This window comes from Sus scrofa, unplaced genomic scaffold (assembly GCF_000003025.6).
Source record: "Sus scrofa isolate TJ Tabasco breed Duroc unplaced genomic scaffold, Sscrofa11.1 Contig1800, whole genome shotgun sequence".
Classification (NCBI taxonomy): domain Eukaryota; kingdom Metazoa; phylum Chordata; class Mammalia; order Artiodactyla; family Suidae; genus Sus; species Sus scrofa.
In genome coordinates this window covers 28,985-53,247 of record NW_018084952.1, presented here as the reverse complement: position 1 = coordinate 53,247, position 24,263 = coordinate 28,985, and the positions used below count along the sequence as shown (strand labels likewise).

The 24,263-nt window shown below is 36.3% G+C and overlaps 1 protein-coding gene and 3 pseudogenes across 1 annotated transcript; 2 read left to right on the top strand and 2 right to left on the bottom strand.

Moving 5' to 3' along the window:
• The first annotated feature begins 18 nt into the window (after positions 1 to 18).
• Positions 19 to 942, top strand: LOC110258285 (olfactory receptor 4A47-like). The gene has a single exon (XM_021081455.1). It carries the CDS (start codon positions 19 to 21, stop codon positions 940 to 942), a length of 924 nt encoding a protein of 307 aa, XP_020937114.1.
• A 13,636-nt stretch (positions 943 to 14,578) lies between these two features.
• On the top strand, positions 14,579 to 15,603 carry LOC110258284 (annotated as a pseudogene).
• Positions 15,604 to 16,086: 483 nt separating this feature from the next.
• Positions 16,087 to 17,336, bottom strand: LOC110258283 (annotated as a pseudogene).
• Positions 17,337 to 23,008: 5,672 nt separating this feature from the next.
• Positions 23,009 to 23,890, bottom strand: LOC110258287 (annotated as a pseudogene).
• Positions 23,891 to 24,263: the final 373 nt, after the last annotated feature.

The window sequence follows — 24,263 nt, the reverse complement described above, 5'->3', positions numbered from 1 at the left end:
AGTTCCTGTACAGACTAGATGGAACCAAGGAAAAATGAGACTTTCTTTATCCTCCTGGGCCTCACACAGAATCCAAAGGAGCAGAAAGTCCTTTTTGTTATATTCTTGCTCTTCTACATTTTGACTGTGGTGGGCAACCTGCTCATTGTTGTGACTATAACTGTCAGTAAGACCCTGAACTCACCGATGTACTTCTTTCTTGCTAGTTTATCATCTATAGACCTAATTTATTCTTCTTCAATTTCCCCCAGATTGATTTCAGACTTGTTCTTCGGATACAATACCATATCCTTTGAATCTTGCATGACCCAGCTCTTTACTGGGCACCTTTTCGGTGGGTCAGAGATCTCTCTTCTGCTGGTGATGTCCTATGACCGCTATGTGGCCATTTGTAAGCCCTTGCATTATTTGGTTATCATGAGGCAAAGGGTATGTGTTGTGCTACTGGTGGTGTCCTGTATTGGAGGTTTTCTGCACTCAGTTATTCAACTGAGCACTATTTATGGGCTCCCATTCTGTGGCCCCAATGTCATTGATCACTTTATGTGTGACATGTTCCCCTTGTTGAAACTCGTCTGCACTGACACCTATGTCATTGGCATCTTAGTGGTGGCCAATGGAGGACTGATGTGCATTATTTTTTTTCTGCTCTTACTCATGTCTTATGGAGTCATCTTTAACTCTCTAAAGAACCTGAGTCAGGAAGGGAGGTGGAAAGCCCTCCACACCTGTGGTTCCCACATCACTGTTGTTGTCTGCTTCTTTGTTCCTTGTATTTTCATATATGCAAGACCTGCCAAGACCTTTCCCATTGACAAATCATTGAGCGTGTTTTATACAACCATAAGCCCCATGCTGAACCCATTAATTTATAGTCTAAGAAATTCTGAGTTGACTAATGCTGTGAAGAAGCTCTGGAGAAAATCATATCATATTAAGTAGTAAATAAGTGCACTATACATCAAGAAAAGAGTAATTTAGCATTAGGGTCAATCTTCTTGGAATGTAAATGTCTTCACAAACTTGATGCAAACTTTAAAGGATTTGTGATCATTATAATTAAAAAAGATTCTAATAGTTTGTGCTACTTATAGTGGTTTCCTTTTTTACATTTTATAATGCCTTGTTTATCACTGCATCTAAAAACAAGTAATTCATTTAAAAAGGGAATCAATAAATAATATGTAATTTATTAGTCAATAAAATTTTTATAGAGTTACACTCATGTTTACTTAATTACTTATTTCCTTTTAATACATTCTAATTCTGTTTTATTTTAGGCATATTCTTTTTATTTTATCTTCATCATTTTGTTGTAATTGTTAAAATATTTAATGCTGCACAGATTATAATCTTCTTCACTTTAATTTGCATTAGATATGATATTTTAAAGTAATGTTTAATTTTTAAAATAAAATGTTGAAAGTATAATGGATAAAAAGACATTTAAAATTGAATTTATGCAAAATGCAATATTGTAGAATAAACCTCCTACCCATCCCCTACCAGAGTCTCCTATTTCTTCCAGAGGCAGTCACTCTAGTCTCTTTCTAAAGTTCTTCAAGTAATAATCTTTGCAAAAATTAAGTATATTTGCATATATGTATTTGCCTTTATGACTCTATTTTTTGCATTTTTCTTCTCAGCCTCCTGAAAATCTTTATGTGCCAGTCTGTATAGGCCTAACTCTTTCTGTTTCCTCATCTGCTTAACTCTTCTACAAAGACATATTAAAATTGGTGTATCCAGGCCTCTTCATGTTGTCCTCAGTGTTTTTCTATGAGAAAATGTTCTGCAAGTAAACCTTATTGAAATTTTCTAAGTGTGAATTCTTAGAGGTGGCATTGCTGAGTCAATTGGTATATGTATTGAAATTGTTCATGTTCGTAGCATTGCTGAAATACCATTCATGACCTGGACCAAACTTACTGATCCCTTCAGTCTGGAAAGTACCTTTTGACCACATGCTGAACAACATATGCTTAATGAACCTTTATGATATATTAAAATTTTATTAAAGAAATTATTTCATTTGTATATTTTAGCTACAAATAAATAAATACACTTGAATTTTGGCATCCTTTTACCTTTGTAAAAGGATTTGTATTCCTTTTTAATGAATTGCCTATTAATGATTTTATGTATTATGTTTTATCACTGATCTTTTTCCATATTGGTTTTTATTATTTAATTGTATAATAAATTATCTCATTTATCTTGTACGAGGAGTTTTTTTTCTGTCTTGTGATTTATTTTTTTATTTTATACTGTGCATAATATTTTTGGCCTTGAAGAAATACCATTACATATATGTAATTAAATTGATAAATATTTTATGGTTTTAGGTCTTAGAATTTCCCAGTTTCAACATTATCTATATATTCTTCCACATGTTTTCAACATTTAATTTTAATATCTTTTTATTTCTTTATATTTTATATTTAAAAACTTTAAATCAACTACACTTCATTTTGGTGCAGAGTCAAGTATGGATTACATTTTAATTATTTTTCTGGATTGCTATTTTATAGATGCATTATTATTTTTCCCCCTGGCTTTGATATCCCAACTTTGTGTTTTATTTTATTTATTTATTTTGGAAGAAAATTTATAATTTTATTACAGTAAATATTCCCATTCTCTTAAATGATTTATCTCTCCATTTAGGTCATGTTTTAATTATCTTTTTTTTTCCATCCCATAACCCAACTTTGTGTTTTAATATATGACATTTCAGGGATCTCTTTATTCATGTTCCATTTAACACAGGATATAATTACTATGATTTAAAATATACTTTGATGTATCATAAGCCTAGGACTCTATTACTATTCATTATCAGATCTGTTACTATTTTTTCATGTTCATGTTTTGAAATTAAATTTCAATAAGCTAGTATAGTAAAAACTACAACTGTTTGGTATTTTGCATAAGATTTGATTGAGAAAGAATTTGTACATTTAGAGAGCTGTGATTTCTTAACCACACACTGGGTAGGTCTCTCCTGGCAAGGCCAGCATGTCCCAAACTGCAGCGTTTACCTGCCCATAGGTGGGGTGAGAGACCAAGGGATTCTGGATCTGGTGCTCACCCTGGTGGGTAAAGATGGTTGTGGGTGGCTGGGGCCTGAGAGCTTCCTCTGGTAGCCAGGCTGCTGGTAGGTGAGGTTGTGTTCCTGCCCAACTAGCAGCCTAGGAGGGGCTCCCTAATACTGACATACACTGGCTGGTGGGAAGGACTGGGTCCTATCACTACAAAGCTTGGAGGAGGGTTCCAAAATGGAGCTTGCCAGCTATCCTAGGAGAGCTCCCCCAAAGGGCTGCTGCTTGCATCTACATCCCCAGAGTGAGTCTCAATTTCTCCCTGCTTCTCTAGGAGGCTCTGTAATATTATCAGGCAAGTCTGACCCAAGCCCTTTACAAATGACTGCTTCTGCCCACTTCCCAGTCTTCTGGCTCCTCCAAATGTCAGCCCCACTGGCCTTCGAAGGCAAATTATTTTGGTTCCTCATCCTCCAGGTACAGGATTCCTTGACTAGGTATCTCAAAGTGGGGCTCAGACCCCTCCCATTTTGGTAGAGAATCATTGCAATTGTAATTATCCTCCTGTTTTTGTGTCTCCCATTTGGGAGTCTTGACACTATTGTCTCCTGCTTCCTGTTTTGTTGTAGTTCCTTTTTTTATGTTTTTGTTGTAGAGGAATTTTTTTTCCAGTCTTCTGGTCATTGTCATCAGTATTTGCTCTGTAAATAGTTGTCTTTTTGTATCCCCATGGGGGGAGGTGAGCTCAGCACTTTCCTACTCTGCCATGTAAATCACTACTTGATATATGTCTGCCTCAAGGCCAAAACCATGTTGCTGAGATTCCTATACATTTATAGTATGTTTTAGTTTCAGGAATAGGAAACCCCTGAATTTGTTCTTTTTCAAGATTCCTTTGGCTATATGAATTCCCTTGAGATTTAGTATGAATTTTAGGATGGATTTTTCTATTTCTGCAAAAAAATTTTTTTGAATTTTGATAATATTTAATTGAATATGTAGATCATCCTAGCTAATGTTGACATCTGAATATCATTAAGTATTCTGTAGAGTTTCCATTTTTGCTCAACAAATTATGAACAATCATGAGGATGCCAGTTGTTTCCCTGGCCTTCCACAGTGAGTTAAGAATATGGTGTGAGCTGTGGTGTAGGTCACAGACATGTCTTGAGACCTGTGTTGCTGTGTCTGTGGTGCAGGCTGGCAGGTTCAGTTTGATCCCTAGCCTGGATTCACCCATATGTGGCAGATGTGACCTTAAAAAGAAAAAAAATTAAGCCTCCCAGCACATGACAACCTTTTTATTTAGGTACAGCTTCTGTAACATCTTTCAGTGATATTTTGTAGTTTTCTCTGCAGAAGACTATTGCCTCTTTCTTTAGTTTACTCTTATTTTACTCATAAAAATTATTAGTGTATTTGGTTTACATTGTTTTGACAATAATTATGTTCTTTTTGGTGCTTTTAAAAGTGGAAATTTTTCCTAATTTCTTCTTTGTGTTGTTCATTGCAGGCATAAAAATTTATCATTCTCTAATGATAAAAATCTCTCCAGGAGTTCCTGTCATGGTGCAGTGGTTAATGAATCCAACTAAGAACCATGAGGATTTGGGTTCAATCCCTGGTCTCGCTCAGTGGATTTAAGGATCCAGTGTTGCCATGAGCTGTGGTGTAGGTCACAAACATGGCTCAGATCCTGCATTGCTATGGCTCTGGTGTAGGCCAGTGGCTACAGCTCCGATTGACCCCTATCCTGGGAACCTCCATATACCACAGGAAGTGGCCCTTTAAAAGGCAAAAAGCCAAAAAAAAAAAAAACTCTCCAAAAATTGTGTACAGATGGAATGTACGTGAACATAATAAAGGCCATGCATAATGGTTCCACAGCTCACATTAATCTCAATATTGAAATGCTGAAATCTTTCCTATTAAAAATCAGAAACAAGAGGAATGCACACTCTTGTTACTTTTTCTGTTAACATATTAATAAAAGAAATTCCTTTGGATTATTATAATTTACTCATATAGATTATATCATCTCTGAAGTGAGATAATTTTATTTAATTAAATTTTACTTCATTTTACTGTCTGTAACAGTGCTTTTAATAGTAGCCATTTCTGATTTTTCAATTACTTAATGAATTTTATTACATTTATAGGTGTACAACAATCATTACAACCAAATTTGAAAGCAAGTACATCCCAAACCCTCAGTAGATCCCTGATCCCCCAATCTATCTCATTCATAAACCATTAGTTTTTCAAAGTCTGTGAGTCACTGTCCATTCTGCAAACCTAATCATCACATTTTAAGAAAGGCCTTCTCTGATTGCATTATCCAGAGTAGTATTCTTTGTCTAATTTCTGTAGCAGAACTCTATTTGTTATGGAATAAGCAGTGAATAAGTCTATACTTACCTTATTAAATTTTTCCTTTACTGTTTTGAGATCCATGTGGGAAGGAACTTTTATATGATTCCCTTCTCCTCCCCTACCCATCCACCTATTTATTAATTTCGGTGTTCTCACTCATAACACAGTTTCTTTAATTGATCATATACCTAAAATTTAAGAAAATAATAATTTAATAGATTAAAATATTTGTTATTTCTTCTAAATTTTGATAAAATGTTGTATATCTAACCAAATGTGAAGGCAGAATAAATTTAGTTCATACCAAATGTGAAGGCAGAATAAATTTAGTTCATATCAAATGTGAAGGCAGAATAAATTTAGTTATCAAACCCTCACTGTGGCAGGTTGAGAAATGTCTGATTAATTCATCTAACTGAAACAAAATAACTGGGCTAGTATTTTTTCTTGACTGACAATGATCTCATCATGCTTCTAAAGCAATTTTTTTCTCTGTATTACATCTTTCACACTCTACTTATGTGATTTAACCTAGTAGTGTTTTTACATGTATGTGTACTTTTAAAATTTATGGAAAATCCCAGTGAATTTCATTAAGCATGACTCAGTCTTACACACATTCCAATACTAAGACTCAATGATAAATATGCTTAGAAGGGATAAAATGTCCAGTATCTTTGCCAATATCAGGAAAAAATGATATTCTTTTAAGAACCGACATAAAACTTTTAGGAGGTCCTTTGTTAGGTTTAAAGTATAGCATGGAGAAAAGAAAATCACAAGAATTTCTCTCAAAATATCAAGTCAACTCTGCTGGCACCATCAACATGGTAGAATGAGAAGGAATGCACAATTGAATGGTATTTTTCTATTTTGAAGTTAGACAATAGGTTACTAGAGACACATTTTCTTGGGAAATGCCTGGTAGCTGTCTTCCTATGTAAGCATGATTTCCTTGTCTTTTTGATAAATAATCCTTTAACATGGTATTTTTTTTTTGTCTTTTTGTGTGTGCACCATGAAATTTCTTTTAAATTAGATATAGTGTAAGTAAAAACAATCTTCTGAGTAATCAGAAAAATCCATGGAGAAAATGAGCAGATATGTAAATGAATTAGAGTATTCCTCAAGGAATAATGCAGCCTTTTGCTCTCTGTTATCAGACTGGATAAAAGAAGAATTCCATATCCTTATGAGTGAGTTAAAAACTCATTCTTCAGATTGTGAACACATTTGCACAGATAAGACTAAGAATAAATAGTGGAAATCATGCTTCTGATGTGTGACTTTCCTTATTTGGTAAGAAATTAAATAACTTTAAAATAAGTCAAATTTAGATTCATTTTTAGGTACGGTGTTGTAGCTGCAGCCCTAATTCAACCCCTATCCCTGCAGGTGCAGCCATAAAAAGTTGATGTTCTTATTTATTGCTATCCAGAGCCTTGAACAAAACATATTATGCCCCTCATTCTGGAAAATATATTTTTTGACCACATTGCCAAAAACCAGTGCTTTATAAACATTTTTTGTATATGACAGTTTGATTAAAGAAATTTTGCTTCATTTTTATACTTTAATTAGAAAGACATCAAATTGACTTTGGTCTTTATTCACATTTTAAAAGTGATTTGTATTCCTTTTCATGAATCACCTACTAAGGAATTTTATGTTTTAACTGCTGAACTTTTTCCATAATGATTTTTATGTATTTATTTATTTTACAGCTGCACTCACAACATATAGAAGTTCCCAGGCTAGGTGTCAAATTGGACCTGCAGCTGCTGGTCTACAGCAATGCTGGAGCCAAGCTAGTTCTGCATCCTACACCACAGCTCATGAAAATGCTGGATCCTTAACCCACTAAGCCAGATCAGGGATCAAAGCAGCAAAGTCAAGGATAATTGTCAATTTCCTTACCACTGAGCCACAATAGGAACTCCTCCATAATGATTTTTATGATTTAATCACATACTAAGGAAGTTATTCCATTTACCATGTCTGTGGAATTATTATTTTATTCTAGCTCATTATTTGATTTTGTTGTTTCTGTAATGTGCAGAATATTTTGGTCAGGTAGAAATATATAATTAAATATATCAATATTTTGTGTCTTTTATGTCCTGCTTAGAAAGAATTTCCCTATTTTTTTTTTCCTTTTCCTTTTTCAGTCACACTTGTGGCATAGGGAAATTCCTGACTCAGGGATCGAATCTGAGCGGCATCTGTGATCTAGGCCACAGCTGCTGCAATGACATATCCTTAGTCCCTTTGCCACACTGGGAATCAAACTGGCAGCAGACACAATCTAAATCATTAACCCCCTGTGCCATAGCAGGAACTTCCAGAATTTCCCTATTTCAATGTTACCAAAATATTCTCCCATGTTTTTTCAACACTTAAAATTTAACTATTTTTGCTGTTTTATATTTAAATTTTTGAACCATCTACACTTTAATGTAAAGAGTTAAGTGGGGATTGAATTTTAATCATTTTTGAAGATGGCCATTTTTATAGATGAGTAATTATTTTTCCTCATTAGTTGATATCCCAACTTTGTATTCTAAAATATAGTCTATGTTTGGATAAAAATCATGTCTCTATTAACTCCCAGTGTTTTCTTTTTTACTCTTTACTCTTTTATTGTTTAACATGAAATATGATCAATTTTAAAATACATATTGAGGCATTCCCACTGTGGCTCAGCAGTAAGGATCTGGCATTGCCATGAGCAGTGGTGTAAGTTGTAGTTATGGCTTGGATTCCATGTTGCTGTGTCTGTGGCATAGGCTGGCAATTTCAGTTCCTTTTTGACCCTTAGCCCAGGAACTTCCACAGGTGTGGTCCTAAAAAATATATATAATAGGCATTGATATCTCATAGATCTAGGTCTCCTTTATTACTTTACATTATCAGAATTGTTTATTCTTGCACATTTATATTTAAAAATTAGTTTTCAATAAGCTAGTCTGGTAAAAAATACACATACTATTTTTGATAAGATTGATTGAGAAAAAATTTGTGTCTTTAGATAATTGTGAATTCTTATCCACAAACTGGGTAGCTATTTCCATTTAACACTTCTTCCTTTACATTCATAAAGAACTAGCATATTTCATCAAAATTTTAATTTTTTTATTTTTTGGCTGATATTTTAAGTAGTTTCTTGTCTTCTATTAAATTTTCCAGTTGTCTGATATTTCAATGTAAGAGTTCTTTGTTTCTCTGTTTTACTCAAAACACAAACTTCACAGTATACTATTCATCATTTTTCATGAAAGTTCTGCAGGTATTGATTAATACCTATATAGTGTAATCAACATGTTAATCAATATTCAAAATGTTTCACCACCAAAACTATTTCCTCATGCCTCCTTGTAGCATCTCCTGTCTATACCTTGGAAAACAGTGGTCTTGGAAAACACTGACTCATTTCCATTCCTACAGTTTTGTCTTTTCATCCTCCAGCTTTATTGAAGTATAATTGAGAAATTATATATATTGTATATATTTGGAGTTCCTTCTGTGGCATAATTGATTATGAATCTGACTGCAGTTGCTTGGATTGCTGTAGAGGCACAGGTTCCATCCCAGGCCTGGCACAGTGGGTTAAAGAATCTGGCCTTGCCATAGCTGTGGCCTAGGCCTCAGCTAGGGCTTGGATTCAGTACCTGGCTAGGGAACTTCCATATGATGTGGGTGTGGCCACTAAAATAATTTTATGTATATAAATTGTATAATTTTACAGACATATATACTGTGAAATGATTACCACAACCAAGCTAAATCATACATCCCTCAACTCAGGTGAATACCTAGCATTTTATTCATTTTCTTCCATTGCAAATGGGATTATTTACAAATTTAACATGAAATTGCTTATAAATGGTTCATAGTTGATGTATGTAAGTGAAAATCATTTTTTGTTAATTTTCTATCTCATAGCTTTGTTGAATTTGCTTATTGTTTCTAAGAATTTTTGGTGCTTTTTTTTTTGCATTTACTATATGTAAGATCACACCCAGTATTTTGTCTTTTAAATCTGGCTTCTTGTTCCTAGTATGATGCATTTGAAATTTATACATATTATTTATTTACCAGTAGTCCATTTCACTGCTGAGTAGTATTCTAAACTGTATCACCTGTTTATTTTTTTCTCTATTAAGAGATATTTTGATTGTTTCTAGCTATTTGAAATTGTGAATAAAACTTCTATAAATATTCATGTATAGGTTTTTGTAAAATCAAGGAAACAAACAAATAATATGAAATAATTATTTTCAAGACACTGGACTTCATAAGCAATTATCAGTGACCACTGAGCAATGGGAAAAAGTTGGGCTCTAGGATTTTTCTAGTTTATTACCTTCAAAATGTTTCTATGTTTTGGCACAGAGAGAGATACTCAGAAGATTCTGGTAGACTTCCTGAGTTGAGGAGATGATGTTGATTGAGGAGACCAGTGCACCAAGACAGCTAGAATTCTGATGTTATTTTAATTGCATATGATATACTTGGAGGACAGAAAGAGAGATTCAGAGAGATTGAGGGAGGGAATGTTGGGCACCTGGAGATGATCCCCATCAATTCATGGATTTGAGGAAACTACCAGAGGCTGGGGAAGATTTACCCAGATGGATTAGTTAGAAAGGTCCTTGGTGCTCACACTGGACCAGGAATAGTGCCTATTCTCACCAGATAGAAAACTGTGTGGTTCACAGGGTCAGTGCAGTAGGCTAAACACTAGAAAGATTTTGGATCAGTAGTGGTACATAATTAGCCCCTGACCAAACACTGTTCCAGACTTGCCTCATATACCATAAGAAGAAAAAAAAAATCTAAAAATAAAACATTCAAAGAAATCAAACTATTTTGCTTAGAATTTTGTGTTTATGTTGATGTGAGATATCAATTTGATTATTTTTGTTTTGATGCCCTTATTTCATTCTAGTATAAGGGTTATGATGCATACATAAAATGAGTCAGGGAGTATAATAATTTCCTCCCATCTCTAATATTATTTAGGTAGGATTGGTACTATTCCTTGTTTAATTTTTGTATAGAATTCATTAGTAAAGCTATATGGGAATAGAATTCTGTTTGGGAAGGGAAGGATTCCCAATAATTAATTGTATTGTGTAGTAGATTATTCTAGTTTTACATTATTTTATTAGTGTGTTTATTTAGAAAGTTGGGTTTTTCAGAGCAGTGACAATTCATTTAGTTGGCAAGTATACTGTCATAAATTCATTTATCATATCCTTTATTATATTTCTTAGATCTGTAGGATCTGCAGTGATGACATTCTCTTGATTCCTGATTCTGATAATTTATTTTTTCTCTATTTTTCTAAATCCATTTTGCTAGGAGCTTATAAATTTTATTAAATTTTCATTGAACCAATTCCTGGATTCATAGGTTTCCATATGATTCATATGTTGCTTTTAAAGCTGGATAATAAAACATATGAATCCAGGAATTGGTTCAATGAAAATTTAATATGTATATATAGTATTTTTAGGTCCACACCTGTGGCATATGGAAGTTCTTGGGTGGGAGACAAATTGGAGCTGTAGCTGCCACAGCTATAGCAATGCCAGATCCAGGCTGCATCTGTGACTCACACTACAGCTCACAATGATGCTGGATCCTTAACTCACTGAGTGAGGCCAGAGATCAAACCCATGTCCTCATGGATACTAGTTTGGTTCATTACTGCTGAGCCACAATAGGAACTCCTCAATCAATATTTATTTCAGTGATTTCTTACTTCTATATCCTATTTCTATGCTATAATGTTTTCTATCCTTATTTTACTTTTATTTTTCTTGCTTTTTGATATGAAAGCTTGGTCATTTCTTAAAATATTTCTTGTTTTCTAATACTTGCTTTTAAAGCTGGAAATGTCTCTCTAACCACTCCTTTAGCTGTACTTAGTTAATTTACATATGAAACTATGTAGCACATTATATGTAGTTTATGTATATAATTCATAGATTTTTAAATATATGTTACATGCATATACCATTATATTTCTCTTGAAAATTTATTTTTCAAAATGTTCATGGGTAAATTAGACTTGTGTTGCTTAATTTGTAAATAGTGAGAAAATATTAAAATTTTGTTATCAGTTTCTAGTTGAATAATATTTTAATGTTATATATATAACATTTCATATGTAAGTATATATATACATATATATATATACACACACACACATCTCTCTATTCCTATAGATAGATAGATATAGTCTGTATGATTAAAGCACTTTGAAATTTATTGCAACATCTTTTGTGACCTAGTGTATTTTTTTTTTGGTGAATCCTCCATGAGCAGCACTTTGAGATAAATAGAACAGTCCCACAAGTGTTTCTCTATTTCACTCTCACACAAACACAAATTCTATCAACTTGCCTGTTTGAAACTCTGTGATAAATTATATGACAAACTATCTACATTAGGAACAAGTTTTAAATGATTTGTTCTGAAATTAAAATTCATCATCTTCTGGAAATCAGGTCAGATGTCATCTGCAAAGACAAATCTTAAACAGTTTTGCCTATTTTGAAGGTAATGATTTAAACAAGAGCTTTTTTACATATTTCATTTATGCCCAGACTGAGCTTTTCCCTTTTGGTGATTTGGCCTCTATTTATTCTTTTAAGATTTCCCTCCAGAGCATAGGGTTCTGTAAGTCCTGTTCTACAAGGTGATTTATCATGGTGGCATCTCTGGAGATAAAGACTCTGCCCTCCAAATTATGACTAAGGTCCCTAAGAATTTAATTAGATAAGAATCACCCTTGGAGATGCCCCAAGTGAATAACTCAATAACATGAGCTGCAGTTAGCTGTAGATAAAGTGTTTTGCAGTCTTTTGCCCTTATCTCAGAGAGTATTTGCCTGTGCCAGTAACGACTTGACTGGCTTTTTCACAAATTAAAATGATTGACTCAAAACAATAGAGTATGTATACAAAATTATTCTTCATCCTCCAAGAAACCCAAAGTTCAACAATATGTAATGAAGACCAGATAGTATAACTGGTTGAGAATCAAAATGTGGCAAAGGCTATTTCAATATTTTGATTTTATTGGTAAAACACGAATAGCATTTTTTATCTAAAAAATTCATCCAAAATTTACAATTTTCCCTCTAATCAAAATGTTGATTGAACATTTGTTTGTTAATAGGATAAATTCTGCTAGCCATGAATATTCTTAATCTCTGTTCACAATCAAGATTCAAATTTCTTCACATAAAAGGACATTCATATTCATTTTTAAAATTCTCAAAAATTTGAAAGGTCATATTTTTCTGAAAGAATGACATAAATCAGATTTGCTGCAAGCATGGAAACAGTTCAAGGTCCAGTGATGGTGCATATATCCATCCCTTTATTGATTTTGAGATGGCATCTGTGCATGAAGGACAAAGGAGAAGCCATCACCACCAAGAATGTGGCTTGAATATCTGTCTCCTTATGTAGAAAACCCAGGAACTGTATTTATACATAAGATTCTGAACTAGGGTTTACATTTTGCAGGAGTTCATTGGTGGTGTGAGAGTTTATCCTTTTAAATGTTCCTCTGTCTGACCCTCATGATCAGCCAAGTTAGTTTGTGATTGCTAAGATATGTGGAAATCAACTCTATGATGTAGTACTCTCTTTGAATATTTTCATATTTAAAGATCCAGAATAAATTTACCTTCTCTAACATCAGGTATACTTAGAAACTAATTTCAAGTGTAACCATTTGGGGATATTTTAACTGGCAGATGTTTCTAAATATCATGATATTTTCAATTGATATGTTCTCTAAGAATTTCTTGTTAATCTTTTAAAATCTAGAACGTGATGTGACATCTATAGCTCTTGACCGACTGACTTTCTAATTCTGTAGTAAGCAGGCCATTGCTACAATTCTTATTTTTTTTGTTCACACCTGAGTTTCAGCATCCCATTATGTTTCTTGGCAATTTAGATGTTTTTTATCTTTAATTGTTTTGTTTAAATGTTTTATATATTAATATATAAAACATTTAAACAAATTATATATATATATAATTAGGGCCACAGCATGGGGTGAATTGGAGCTACATCTGCCACCCTACACCGCAGCCACAGCAACGTGGAATCCAAGCCACCTCTGCAACCTACACCACTTAGGCACACCACTTAGGCCAGGGCGCAAACCCAAATCCTCAAGGATACTAGTTGGGTTTGTTACCACTGAGCCACAACAGGAACACCCTATATTTTTATTTATATTTTTAATTTGTTATTTGCTTAGTGGTCTTCATCTACTTTAGATATTAACTCTATTTAAACACTCTACAGTGTAAATCTTTTCCCCAAACTACTTTTGTCTATTGACAATGTGATATCTGTTCCTAAATCCTTAAAAAGTTTTCAAATTTCCAAAGATACCTATTTGGGATTTCATTGATTGATTAAGAAGACTCTTCTACCCCTTAAACGTAGCACATCATCTCCTTTATTAACTGGGAAAGTAAGTATGAAGGAAATCCTGCTTTAATCTTTTTATTAAAGATTTGATGAATTTTTTTGTATAAATTATTAGCAATTTGTACAATTTAATTAGCTTCCAGGTGGCAATCTAGTTGTGGAAACTTATGTATTTAATAATGTGTCCTTGGAATTCCCGTCATGGCACAGTGGAAATGAATCTGACTAGGAAACATGAAGTTGTGGGTTCGATCCCTGGCCTAGCTCAGAGGATAAAGGATCCAGCATTGCTGTGAGCTGTGGTGTAAGTCGCATATGCGGCTTGGATCTAGTGTTGCTGTGGCTGTGGCATAGGCCAGCAGTTACAGCTCTGATTAGACTCCTAGCCTGGGAACGTCCATATGTCATGGGTGCAGCCCTTAAAAAAAAAAAAGACAAAAAGACTAATAATGTGTCCTTTTCCCACATATGTATCTAATTACTTGCCTTTCCATTAAAGTGTAAGATTTTTGAGGTTGGGATCATGTTTTGAGCAGCTTTGTATTATAATATCTGAATGTACTGGAATGTGATAAACCACAATTCCTATTGCTTGAATGAATAAACAAATCAACCTAAGCTTTCAGGAAGTCACTGGTAATTATTACATTTATACGTAATTTTGTACTGATCTCTGAAATAAAACATAGAGAAGAAACTATGGAACAAAGGAACAATGTAAATGAATTTGTCCTCTTGGGGCCCACCCAGAGCACCCAGGGTCAGAAAATATTCTTTGTCCTGTTCTTGCTCATCTACATTGTGACAATGGTGGGCAACATACTCATTGTCATGACTGCGAGGATCAGCCCAACTCTGGATGCTCCTATGTACTACTTTCTTGGATACTTATCTTTTATGGATGCTGTTTTTTCTACTACAGTCACACCAAATGTGATTATAGACTTACTCTATGAGAAGAGAACCATTTCCTACCTAGCTTGTATGACCTAGCTTTTTATAGGGCACTTATTTGGTGGTGCTGAGACAATACTTCTGGTGGTCATGGCCTATGATCATTATGTGGCCATCTGCAAACTCTTGCATTATTTGCATTATATCCCTACTGCTTCATTATCTTTTGCTGGTCCAGAGCTTCTTCATGGCATTTTTCATCTCTCCATTTCTCTCCATAATGCAAGGGTTTGCAGATGGCCACATAGTGATCATGAATGAGCAGGTGTGTGTTCTGCTGCTGCTGTTGGCCTGGGTTGGTGGGTTTCTACATGCTGTAGTCCAGCTTCTCTTTGTTTACAACCTTCCCTTCTGTGGTCCCAGTGGCACTGACCACTTCATCTGTGACATGTACCCCTTGTTAGAACTTGCCTGCACTGACTCCTACATCATTGGCCTCACTGAGGTTGTCAATGATGGGGCAATCTGTGTAGTCATCTTTATGCACTTACTCATCTTTTATGGGGTCATTTCTGCACTCCCTGAAGAATCTCAGTCAAAAAAGGAGGCACAAAGCTTTATCCACCTGTGGCTCTCACATTATTGTTGTGGTCCTGTACTTTGTGCCCTGTATTTTTATGTATGTGAAACCTCCTTCTACCCTGCCCAGTGATAAATCCTTGACGGAGTTTTACACTATTATTGCTCCTGTGTTGAACCCTTTAATTTATACTCTGAGAAATGGAGAGATGAAAAGTGCCATGAAGAAGCTCTGGACCAGCAAAAGATAATGAAGCAGTAGGGACATACATCACCTATTTTCAAAGGAGAATTGCTATTTCCAGGAAGGCTATGCATGATTATTTAACTGCAGTAAATTTCTGCTCAGGTTTAATAAGGTGGACATACTGAAGACATTTATTGTGTGAATAATTCCAATGATCAAAACATACTTTTAAGATGTTCATAATTTTATAATTTAAAGTATGTATTTTATTTGAAAAAAATTTTAAGGTTTTCACAATTTCTTATGAAAATATATACAGTTTTGTTTGTAAATGTCTATGTTGAGGTACTGATTTTGTTTCATGTGATAAGGCATGTTATGGAGTTATTACTGTAAATTTTTTAGTGGAAGTTTTTCTTATGTTTCTCTTTTAAATATTGTAATAGTTTCAGAATTAATAGGTTTATTACATATATTACAAAAATAAAATAAGACATAAGACATAAAATCTTGGTTTACACCTCCCCGCACTGATAGCCCACCCATACTAATATTTTTGTACCTGGAGGCATCCAGCATTTCTGCCCAGCAGTTCAATCATACAGGGCAGCTGGCCCCCTTCATCCTCCCCAGGCAAGAGGGGGTAACAAGTCAGGAGCTCCACTAGGATAGAGTCCAGGCTCTATGTAGATGGACATGCTATACCTGGCATCGAGGATCACTTGCGGGCCTGGTAAAAATGGGACTGGATGTACATGTTGACCTGCTGATGTTGGTAACAACTGGAGACAAAATCAATCACTTTAATCCCACTTCAACCCCGCTGCTTTAATAAAATGTTCTCAGGCTTCAGGTCACAGTGAATTATCCTGTTTTTGTGCAGAGTGTCCAGGCACTGCAGGATGAAGTGGGCAAACCTGCCAACCAAAGGCAGGCTGAAGCCCTGAAACTTTTTCTTCTTAATGAGCTCCTAGAGGTTCATGATCAACAGCTCTACTGTCATGCAGATGTGGCTGTGGAAGGGGAAGTTCTCTAGCGTGTGTATGATGTTCATGGTGTTGTCCTTGTCCTGCTTCTGCAGGTAATCCAGGATGTGGAACTCCTCAGCTGCCTCCTGGTGGAAGTGCTTCTAGTTCCACACCATCTTCAGGGCCACATGCTGGTGGACTTTGTGGTGGTAAGAGTGACCACCTGCCCAAAGCTCCCCTCCCAATAACCTTGAGCACCTCATACCTGTAAGCCATAGGATTGTGGTGCACCTGCATATAACATCCCTGGTCATCATCATAGCTACTGTTGTTGGGCCTGCCTTGGTGCTTCTTTGCCTTGGACCAAAGAAATGTATTTCAGGGTAGCTGAAAATCTCATGGTGTTCAAAGCTGATTAGCTTTTGCATATACTGCTTCATTGCTTGCTTGGGTGCCATGGGGGTGGCTTTCATCTTCCCTATGCCTTCCAGAGACTTCATAGAGGTAGAGCTCCCCTGCCATCTGTGGATGCTCTCCAGCTGCCACTCTGATACCACTAGCAACCTTGTTTTGCTCACTGTTGTAAGCCCATTTTGTTGTATCCTGAGCACCATCTGTCTGCTGCTCTTAGGCTCAAACAGCTGCTGAACATGGATCTGCCCGTGGCTATGGCTGCCCAAGTATAGGTGATCATTCATTGTGTGTTTACTGTGGGCCAGTTGTGGGCTGTGTCAGCAGTGTTGCTGGCCAGGAGAGGTGGCAAGGCAATGGGGGAGGGTGGGCTGCTCCCCACTCCACTCCATGTGGCCCCTGTGCCAAGCCCTGGGGAAGCCTGAAACTGATGCACTGTCCACTCTTCTGCCTGGCAGCTGTGCAAGAGATGAAACAAAAGAGGGTCAAGGGGAAGAAAGTCACCCAGACCCTGTGGCCCTTCCCCACCTCTCTGGGCTGTGGAGCCAGCTCTCCCCAGGGCAGAGCCAGGATGGAAAACTCTGGCTTCCAGGGAGCAGTGGGTAGGTGGACCCACTGACAGGGCTCTGGTAGCTTCAAAGTTAAGTGGGGCCCCTAGTGCAGGTAAGTTCATGACCCCACAGGGAAGCTGGGCAGGATTAGGCCAGGCCGGTAGCACCCTTTTCTGACCTCTGCAGGCCAGGAGGGGCAGATGGACTGCCAGCCTGGGCACCACCACCTAGCCCAGCCTGGGGTGGAGGAGGCCTGGGAGGGCTCCCACCAGGAAAGCTCAAAGGAGACCCTGCCCACATGCAAAAATAAGCAAAGCCCAGGCGAGGGCGAGCAATCCTCCCCAGGGTCCCTGCAGCTGCCCCACTGGTGGTGCAGACTTTGTTCAAGGTTCTGTGGGCAGCATGGGCCTGTGCCACAGGGGCTGGCCTTGGGCTGTTATGGGTCTCTGGGGTGGGCTCTCATGGGGGGTTAGGGTCCAGGCTTCCTTACTGGTCAGGTAGGCACCCAGAGCAGCAGTGGAAAGTTTCCTGTTAACATGGCCACTGGAGAGGAAAATGTATCTCAGGGGCATCATCTCTGCTGCTGCTGCTGCTACTTCTCAGTGGTGCCACCATGGCCACCCCCAGGTGGCTCCTCTGTAAGATCTCCAGCACCCTGACACCTAGCGTTAGCTACAGCCAGCCACATACAATCATCTTCATCCCCTCAACCCAACCTCAGCTGGGAGCCCTACATTCTCCTTGCCACTGCATGTTCCTATTCTTGCTCAGGTGGCACCACCTGGCCCATTCACATGCCTCACCCTCCCTGGCATGCTGTAGGCCTTGCTCACATAGTGCATGTGGGAGTGGGCTGCACTGCCTTGCTGACTTGCTCAAGAGCCTCCTCCCAGGCCACACCTGATTTCATTTTCTTAAACTTACTGAGACTAGATTTGTAGCCCAGAATGTGATCTATCATGGAGGAAGTTCCATATGCTATTGAAAACAATGTCCATTCTTCCGCTTTTAGATAGAATGTTTTATAAATGTCTGTTAAGCCCATCTGGTCTAATGCATTATATAATGTCCATGGGTCCTTATTAATTTTCTCTCTTCATGACCTGTGCATTGCTTTAAGTGTGATGTGAAAATCCCACACCATTTTTGTATAATTGCTGATTTCTTCTTTTAGAGCTGATAACATTTGCCGTATACATTGTGGTGCTCCTATGTTGAGTGCTTATTATTTACAATTGTTATATCTTCTTGGATTGATCCTTTAATCATCATGTAATTACCTTCTTTGTCTCTTGTAGCCACTTTTATTTTAAAGTTTATATGATCAGAGTATTGCTACCACAGCTTTTCTTTTGCATGGAATGTCATATTCCGTCCTCTCACTTTCACTTAATGCTCCTTTAAATTAGAGTGAGTAATGCAAAACAAGCATTTTTTTTTCTTTTTTTCTTTTTTAGTTAAGGATAGCATCTGTCTGATACCTTACAATTAAGGTAAAAGAGCTCCTTGAGAAGTGCTTCCAAATCTTTTTCTGCACTCTGGTAGTTCCAGAAGATGAAGAACTGTTCTATTTTTATTTCTACTTTATCACTAGCCACAATTATTAAGCAGTATGTATTCCATAAAAAAACAGTAAATATATGAATAACTCTTTTGTATCCATGACTTCACTCTAGCCAGAAACCTCCTGGTCTTTTGTTTCTCCTTCTCTTCCTGCTTGCAAGGTAGAAACATGGACATTCTAAAATTCTGTAGGAATAAACAAGTCTCTATGAGATAAATTAAACCCATATTATAAGATTCTAATCCCAACTCTAGTGAACATTGGGAGTGTGTGACTAGGCAAAATACTCATAAATATAATATGCCTATGCCATGAGTTTCCAAAATGTGAATCCATTTTTTGCAATTTTAAGGCCAAAGTGCTACATTCCCCACACTCTTAAGTAATTGGATGGAGACATATTATATGGGTTCCAACAACCAGGAGGATTTGTGCAAATTTTTGCATAGATATTAGTTATTGGAAGCAAGTAGTTCTGAGACTCTGAGTGCTTCTGGGATTAGGAATGTGGTGACACCTTTGCAGTTTAGCCAGTGGTGACATGAATGGCATCAACAGAACAGCATCCCCTTGAGCAAAACTGACCTGTCAGGTGTGCTTCTGCAACTTGTTAATTGTAGCTCAAATTAGAATCTATGACCCAAAATCTCCAGATATTCTTCAAGCCAGTTAATTGCATACACTAAGTCCGTCTTACTTCAACTAGATAGACATGATTCAATATCTTCAGATGAGAATCTTCACATGTATCAGACATAAAATCCTGCTTTTCAATTTATAACCAAGAATGCAATGCCAACCATGTCAGAAGCATCATGGTTAACAAGGGCCCTTTTTTTACAAAAGCAGTTACCACTAATAGGGTTAAGTAGAGATAATGGTTGTTCATTAAGTAAATACTGATGAAGCATTTATTCTGGGCCATGTTTTCTTCTACTGTCAGGATAATTGATGTTGAACAAAACACATACTCTATACTCCTTCTGAATAACTTCCTATATTTTGAGTCTTTACATGCACTTCTTGCATGCTGTAGAGAACCAGAGTTCACAGCAAAATGATTTTTGACCCCTTGGAGAGTTGTTGTCAGGGAATTTAGACTCACAGCTATAATACATCAAGTTTTTGGAAGTACAGAGATAATGTGGAGCAGAGAACAAAAAATAGAGATCCAAGTTTTGTCAAGAAGATAAGGAATTAGTCCAATAGCAATAATACTTAAGAGGCCAGTGAACTTCAGTGTTCTCATCTGGCAAAGAGAAATTATACATAATTATACCTGGAGTTCCCATCATGGCTGAGCAGTAACAAAACTGACTAGTATCCATGAGGACTCAGGTTCAAGCCCTGGCCTCACTCTGTGGGTTAAGGATCTGGCATTGCTGTGGCTGTAGTGTGAGCTGGCAGCTGTAGCTCTGATTCAACCCCTAGACTGGGAACTCCTTTATTCTATAGGTGCAGCCCTAAAAAGACAAAAAAATAGTAATCCTTCCTAAAGATAGAAATATTAATTAATTAATATATTTTATATTTACTTGTATTTATAAACACTAGTATCTATTTTAGATTAGCACTGTTGGCCAGGTGAGTAGTTTTATTACATTTAAAAGAATCTAATAATAAAAAGTTCACAATAATTAATATTAATAAGTAATTTATTTGTCTAACAGCTTATATAGGTTATTTAATTGATCTTGCAAGTATGTCCATCATTCTACATTTACCAAAATTTAAGGTTGTCATGTTTTGCCAGTTTACATTATTAGCAGCTTAGCTGAGATTTGATCTCAGAACTATCTTCCTTAAAAAAACAATGTTCTGGAGTTCCCGTCGTGGCACAGTGGTTAACGAATCTGACTAGGAACCATGAGGTTGTGGGTTCGGTCCCTGCCCTTGCTCAGTGGGTTAACGATCCAGCGTTGCTGTGAGCTGTGGTGTAGGTCGCAGAGGCAGCTCGGATCCTGCGTTGCTGTGGCTCTGGCGTAGGCCGGTGGCTACAGCTCCGATTCGACCCCTAGCCTGGGAACCTCCATATGCTGTGGGAGTGGCCCAAGAAATAGCAAAAAGACAAAAACAAAACAAAACAAAACAAAAAAAAACAAAAAACAATGTTCTTTGCCATTATAGTATACTAAAACTTGCCATCAATTTCTCAAAAATGTACATGAAATATAAAATATATAAAATACACACCAACAAAGGAAAACTGAGACAATGAAGTTTAAAGTGAATGAAAATTTAAGATTAAAATAAAAACAATTTTTTGTTACTGAGTTCAAATTCATATTGCTTGCCCCATCTCAGGCAATAAACTGAAAGACAAGTTGTATCTAGAAATAGACACTTTATTTGGAAAGCCAGCAGACTGAGGATATGGTGTACTAGTGTCCCAGAGAAACAACTTGCCTGGGTTTGGATGCTAGTTTCTTTACAAGGGGAAAAAAAAAAAAAAAAAAAAAGTGGGGAGAGGTGAGGTAGTGAAGGAAAAGGAATAAGTTGTTGCAAATATTTTCTTGTTCTGGCCAGATTCCAGTAGGCATGTGTTAATTTCTTTTTTCCTGCAGCCATTCACAGCTGGCCTGGCAGGATGTTTCCTGGTGCTAAACTAAAGTATTTTAACTTAATACTCAGGCACCAGAGGCAGGATTCCTGGAGATGGGCCATGCATTATGTTTATTTTAAGCTATAGACAACTTCCATTTAGTGATTAATTTGTAGAAAAGCAATAGTATACAAAATTAAACAAACAGATCCAGTATGGAATTATGTTTGATCTTTCTTATTACAGTTATATCAATTTTAGTGTATTTTTTAAAAATATGGAATGCTTCATGAATTTGTGTCATCCTTGTACAGGGGCCATGCTAATCTCTGTATCATTCTAATTTTAGTATATGTGCTGCCAAAGTGGGCACAATTTAGTGTATCCTTATAAAGAAGTAAAGCAGTAGGAGGAAACTGAGAATTAATTAGGTATATATACACTAGTATGTAAAGATTTTCAGAGGGCTAAGCAGAGCAATGTACAATGTTTACACAGAGACATAAACACATGAACAAATGAAAACATGCTTGTACTTGCAAGTTATGAGTTAATATCAGAAACATAGTGATTGAGTCTGGAAATCCCGGGAGATAATAGTTTGGGATATGTATGAGGTTTATTCTACTCTCTTTACTTCTGCTTGCATTCCAATTTTAATATGTGTTATTATCCATAGTATTTTCAATCTTGAATTAAAAATTATATATCACACTAAAAATTTCATTTGTGAAGCAAATGAAATTGAATAAAGAGGATGGTCCAGATATCATTAACTATTTAATCTAGTATAACTAAAAAAAATGAAGATAAAGGTTGAGATGCTGACCAAAAATTAAATTAAGAATGAGAAAGCAATGAAACTAACTTCAGAAATTTATTAAAAATTAGTGTAACCAGGAGTTCTTGTGGTGGCACAGAGGAAACAAATCTGACTAGGAACCATGAGGTTGCAGTTCAATCCCTGGCCTCACTCAGTGGGTTAAGGATCTGGTGTTGCCATGAGCTGTGGTGTAGGCTGGCAGCTGTAGCCCAGATTAGACCTATATGCCTTGCAACCTCCATATGCCATGGGTGTGGCTCTAAAAAAATCAAAATAAATAAATGAATAAATTTTAAAAATTAGTGTAACTGTATAAACATTTCATTGACTATTACATTATATGTTATTTATTGACTCCCTACTGTAAACGCATTCCACCTCTCCAGGTGAAGTGACAAACATTATAGAGTTTACATTCTAGCAGAAAAAAAACTATAGTTGTTTATGAACATATAGTTTATTCCTTAATTTTATTATCATAAATCCTTCAGAGAAAGGAAAGTTTGCATCAGATTTATGAAGACTTTTACATTCCAAAGAAATATACCCTTATGTTAAATTAATTTCTTCATGAGAGAAAATGCACTTACTTTTAATACCTGATCTGCCTTTATTTTCTCCAGAGGTTCTTCGTAGCATTAGTCATCTTAGAATTTCTTAGACTATATAGATTAATGGGTTTAACATAGGGGTTATGACTGTAAAAAACACACTCAATGATTTGTCAATGAGAAAGGTCTTGGCAGGTCTTACATATATGAAAACATAGGGAACAAAGAAGCAGACACCCACAGTGAGGTGGGAACCACAGGTCTGGAGGGCTTTATGCCTCCCTTTGTGACTCAGGTTCTTTAGAGAGTGCAAGATGACTCCATTGGAGATAAGTACAGAAAAACAATAGTGCAGATCAGTCCCCCATTGGCCACCACTGTAAGGCCAATGAAATAAGTGTCAGTGCCAATGAGTTCCAATAAGGGATACATATCACACACAAAATGATCAGTGACATTGGGGCCACAGAATGGGAGTCCATAAATAGTATTTAATTGAAATACTGAGTGCAGAAAACCTCCAACACAGGACAGCAACAGTAGTGCAACATGCACCTTTTGCCTCATGATAACCAAAAATTGCAAGGGCTTACAGATGGCCAAAGAAGGAAGACTTTTGATCCACTGAAAAGAGTGTTCTATAAAGTGCTGAGTCATGCAAGATTCAAAGGATATCGTATTTTCCCCAAAGAGCAAGTCTGAAATTAATCTCGGGCTAGATGAAGAGGAATAAGTGACATCCATAAATGATAAAGTAGCAAGAAAAAAGTACATTGGTGCGTTCATTGTCTTGATGAGAGTTATAGTCATAATAATGAGCAGGTTTCCCACCACAGTAACAATATAGAAGAACAAGCACATAATGAAAAGACATTTTGTTTTTTTGGATTCTGTGTGAACCCCAAGAGGATGAAATAAGTTATATTGCTCCTTTGTTTCATCTAGTCTGTAAAGAGGATGACTTCACCTATTACATGCAGTTTATCTATAAAATAAGGGAGGGGAACTTTAAAATGAATTATAAGTTTTATCTTTTATCAATTCAATTAAAATAATGAATATGAAGAATTTGTTTGAATCCAATGTGTCATAGTCATTGTGATTATGAAGTTGATGAGGCTCAGTTCTCTCCCCTTTGTAACATGACATATATTGAGGGATCACACAATTCCAGGCCAGTGTAATAAGTGCATTACAAGAATAATGATGCAAGGCTAAGGATAACAGTGTAGGAATATATCATTCAAGCTGGAACCAGATAAGGCTTCCTGGAGGAAGCAATGCCTTAGCTGAGTTTTTAAGGAAAAGTGAATG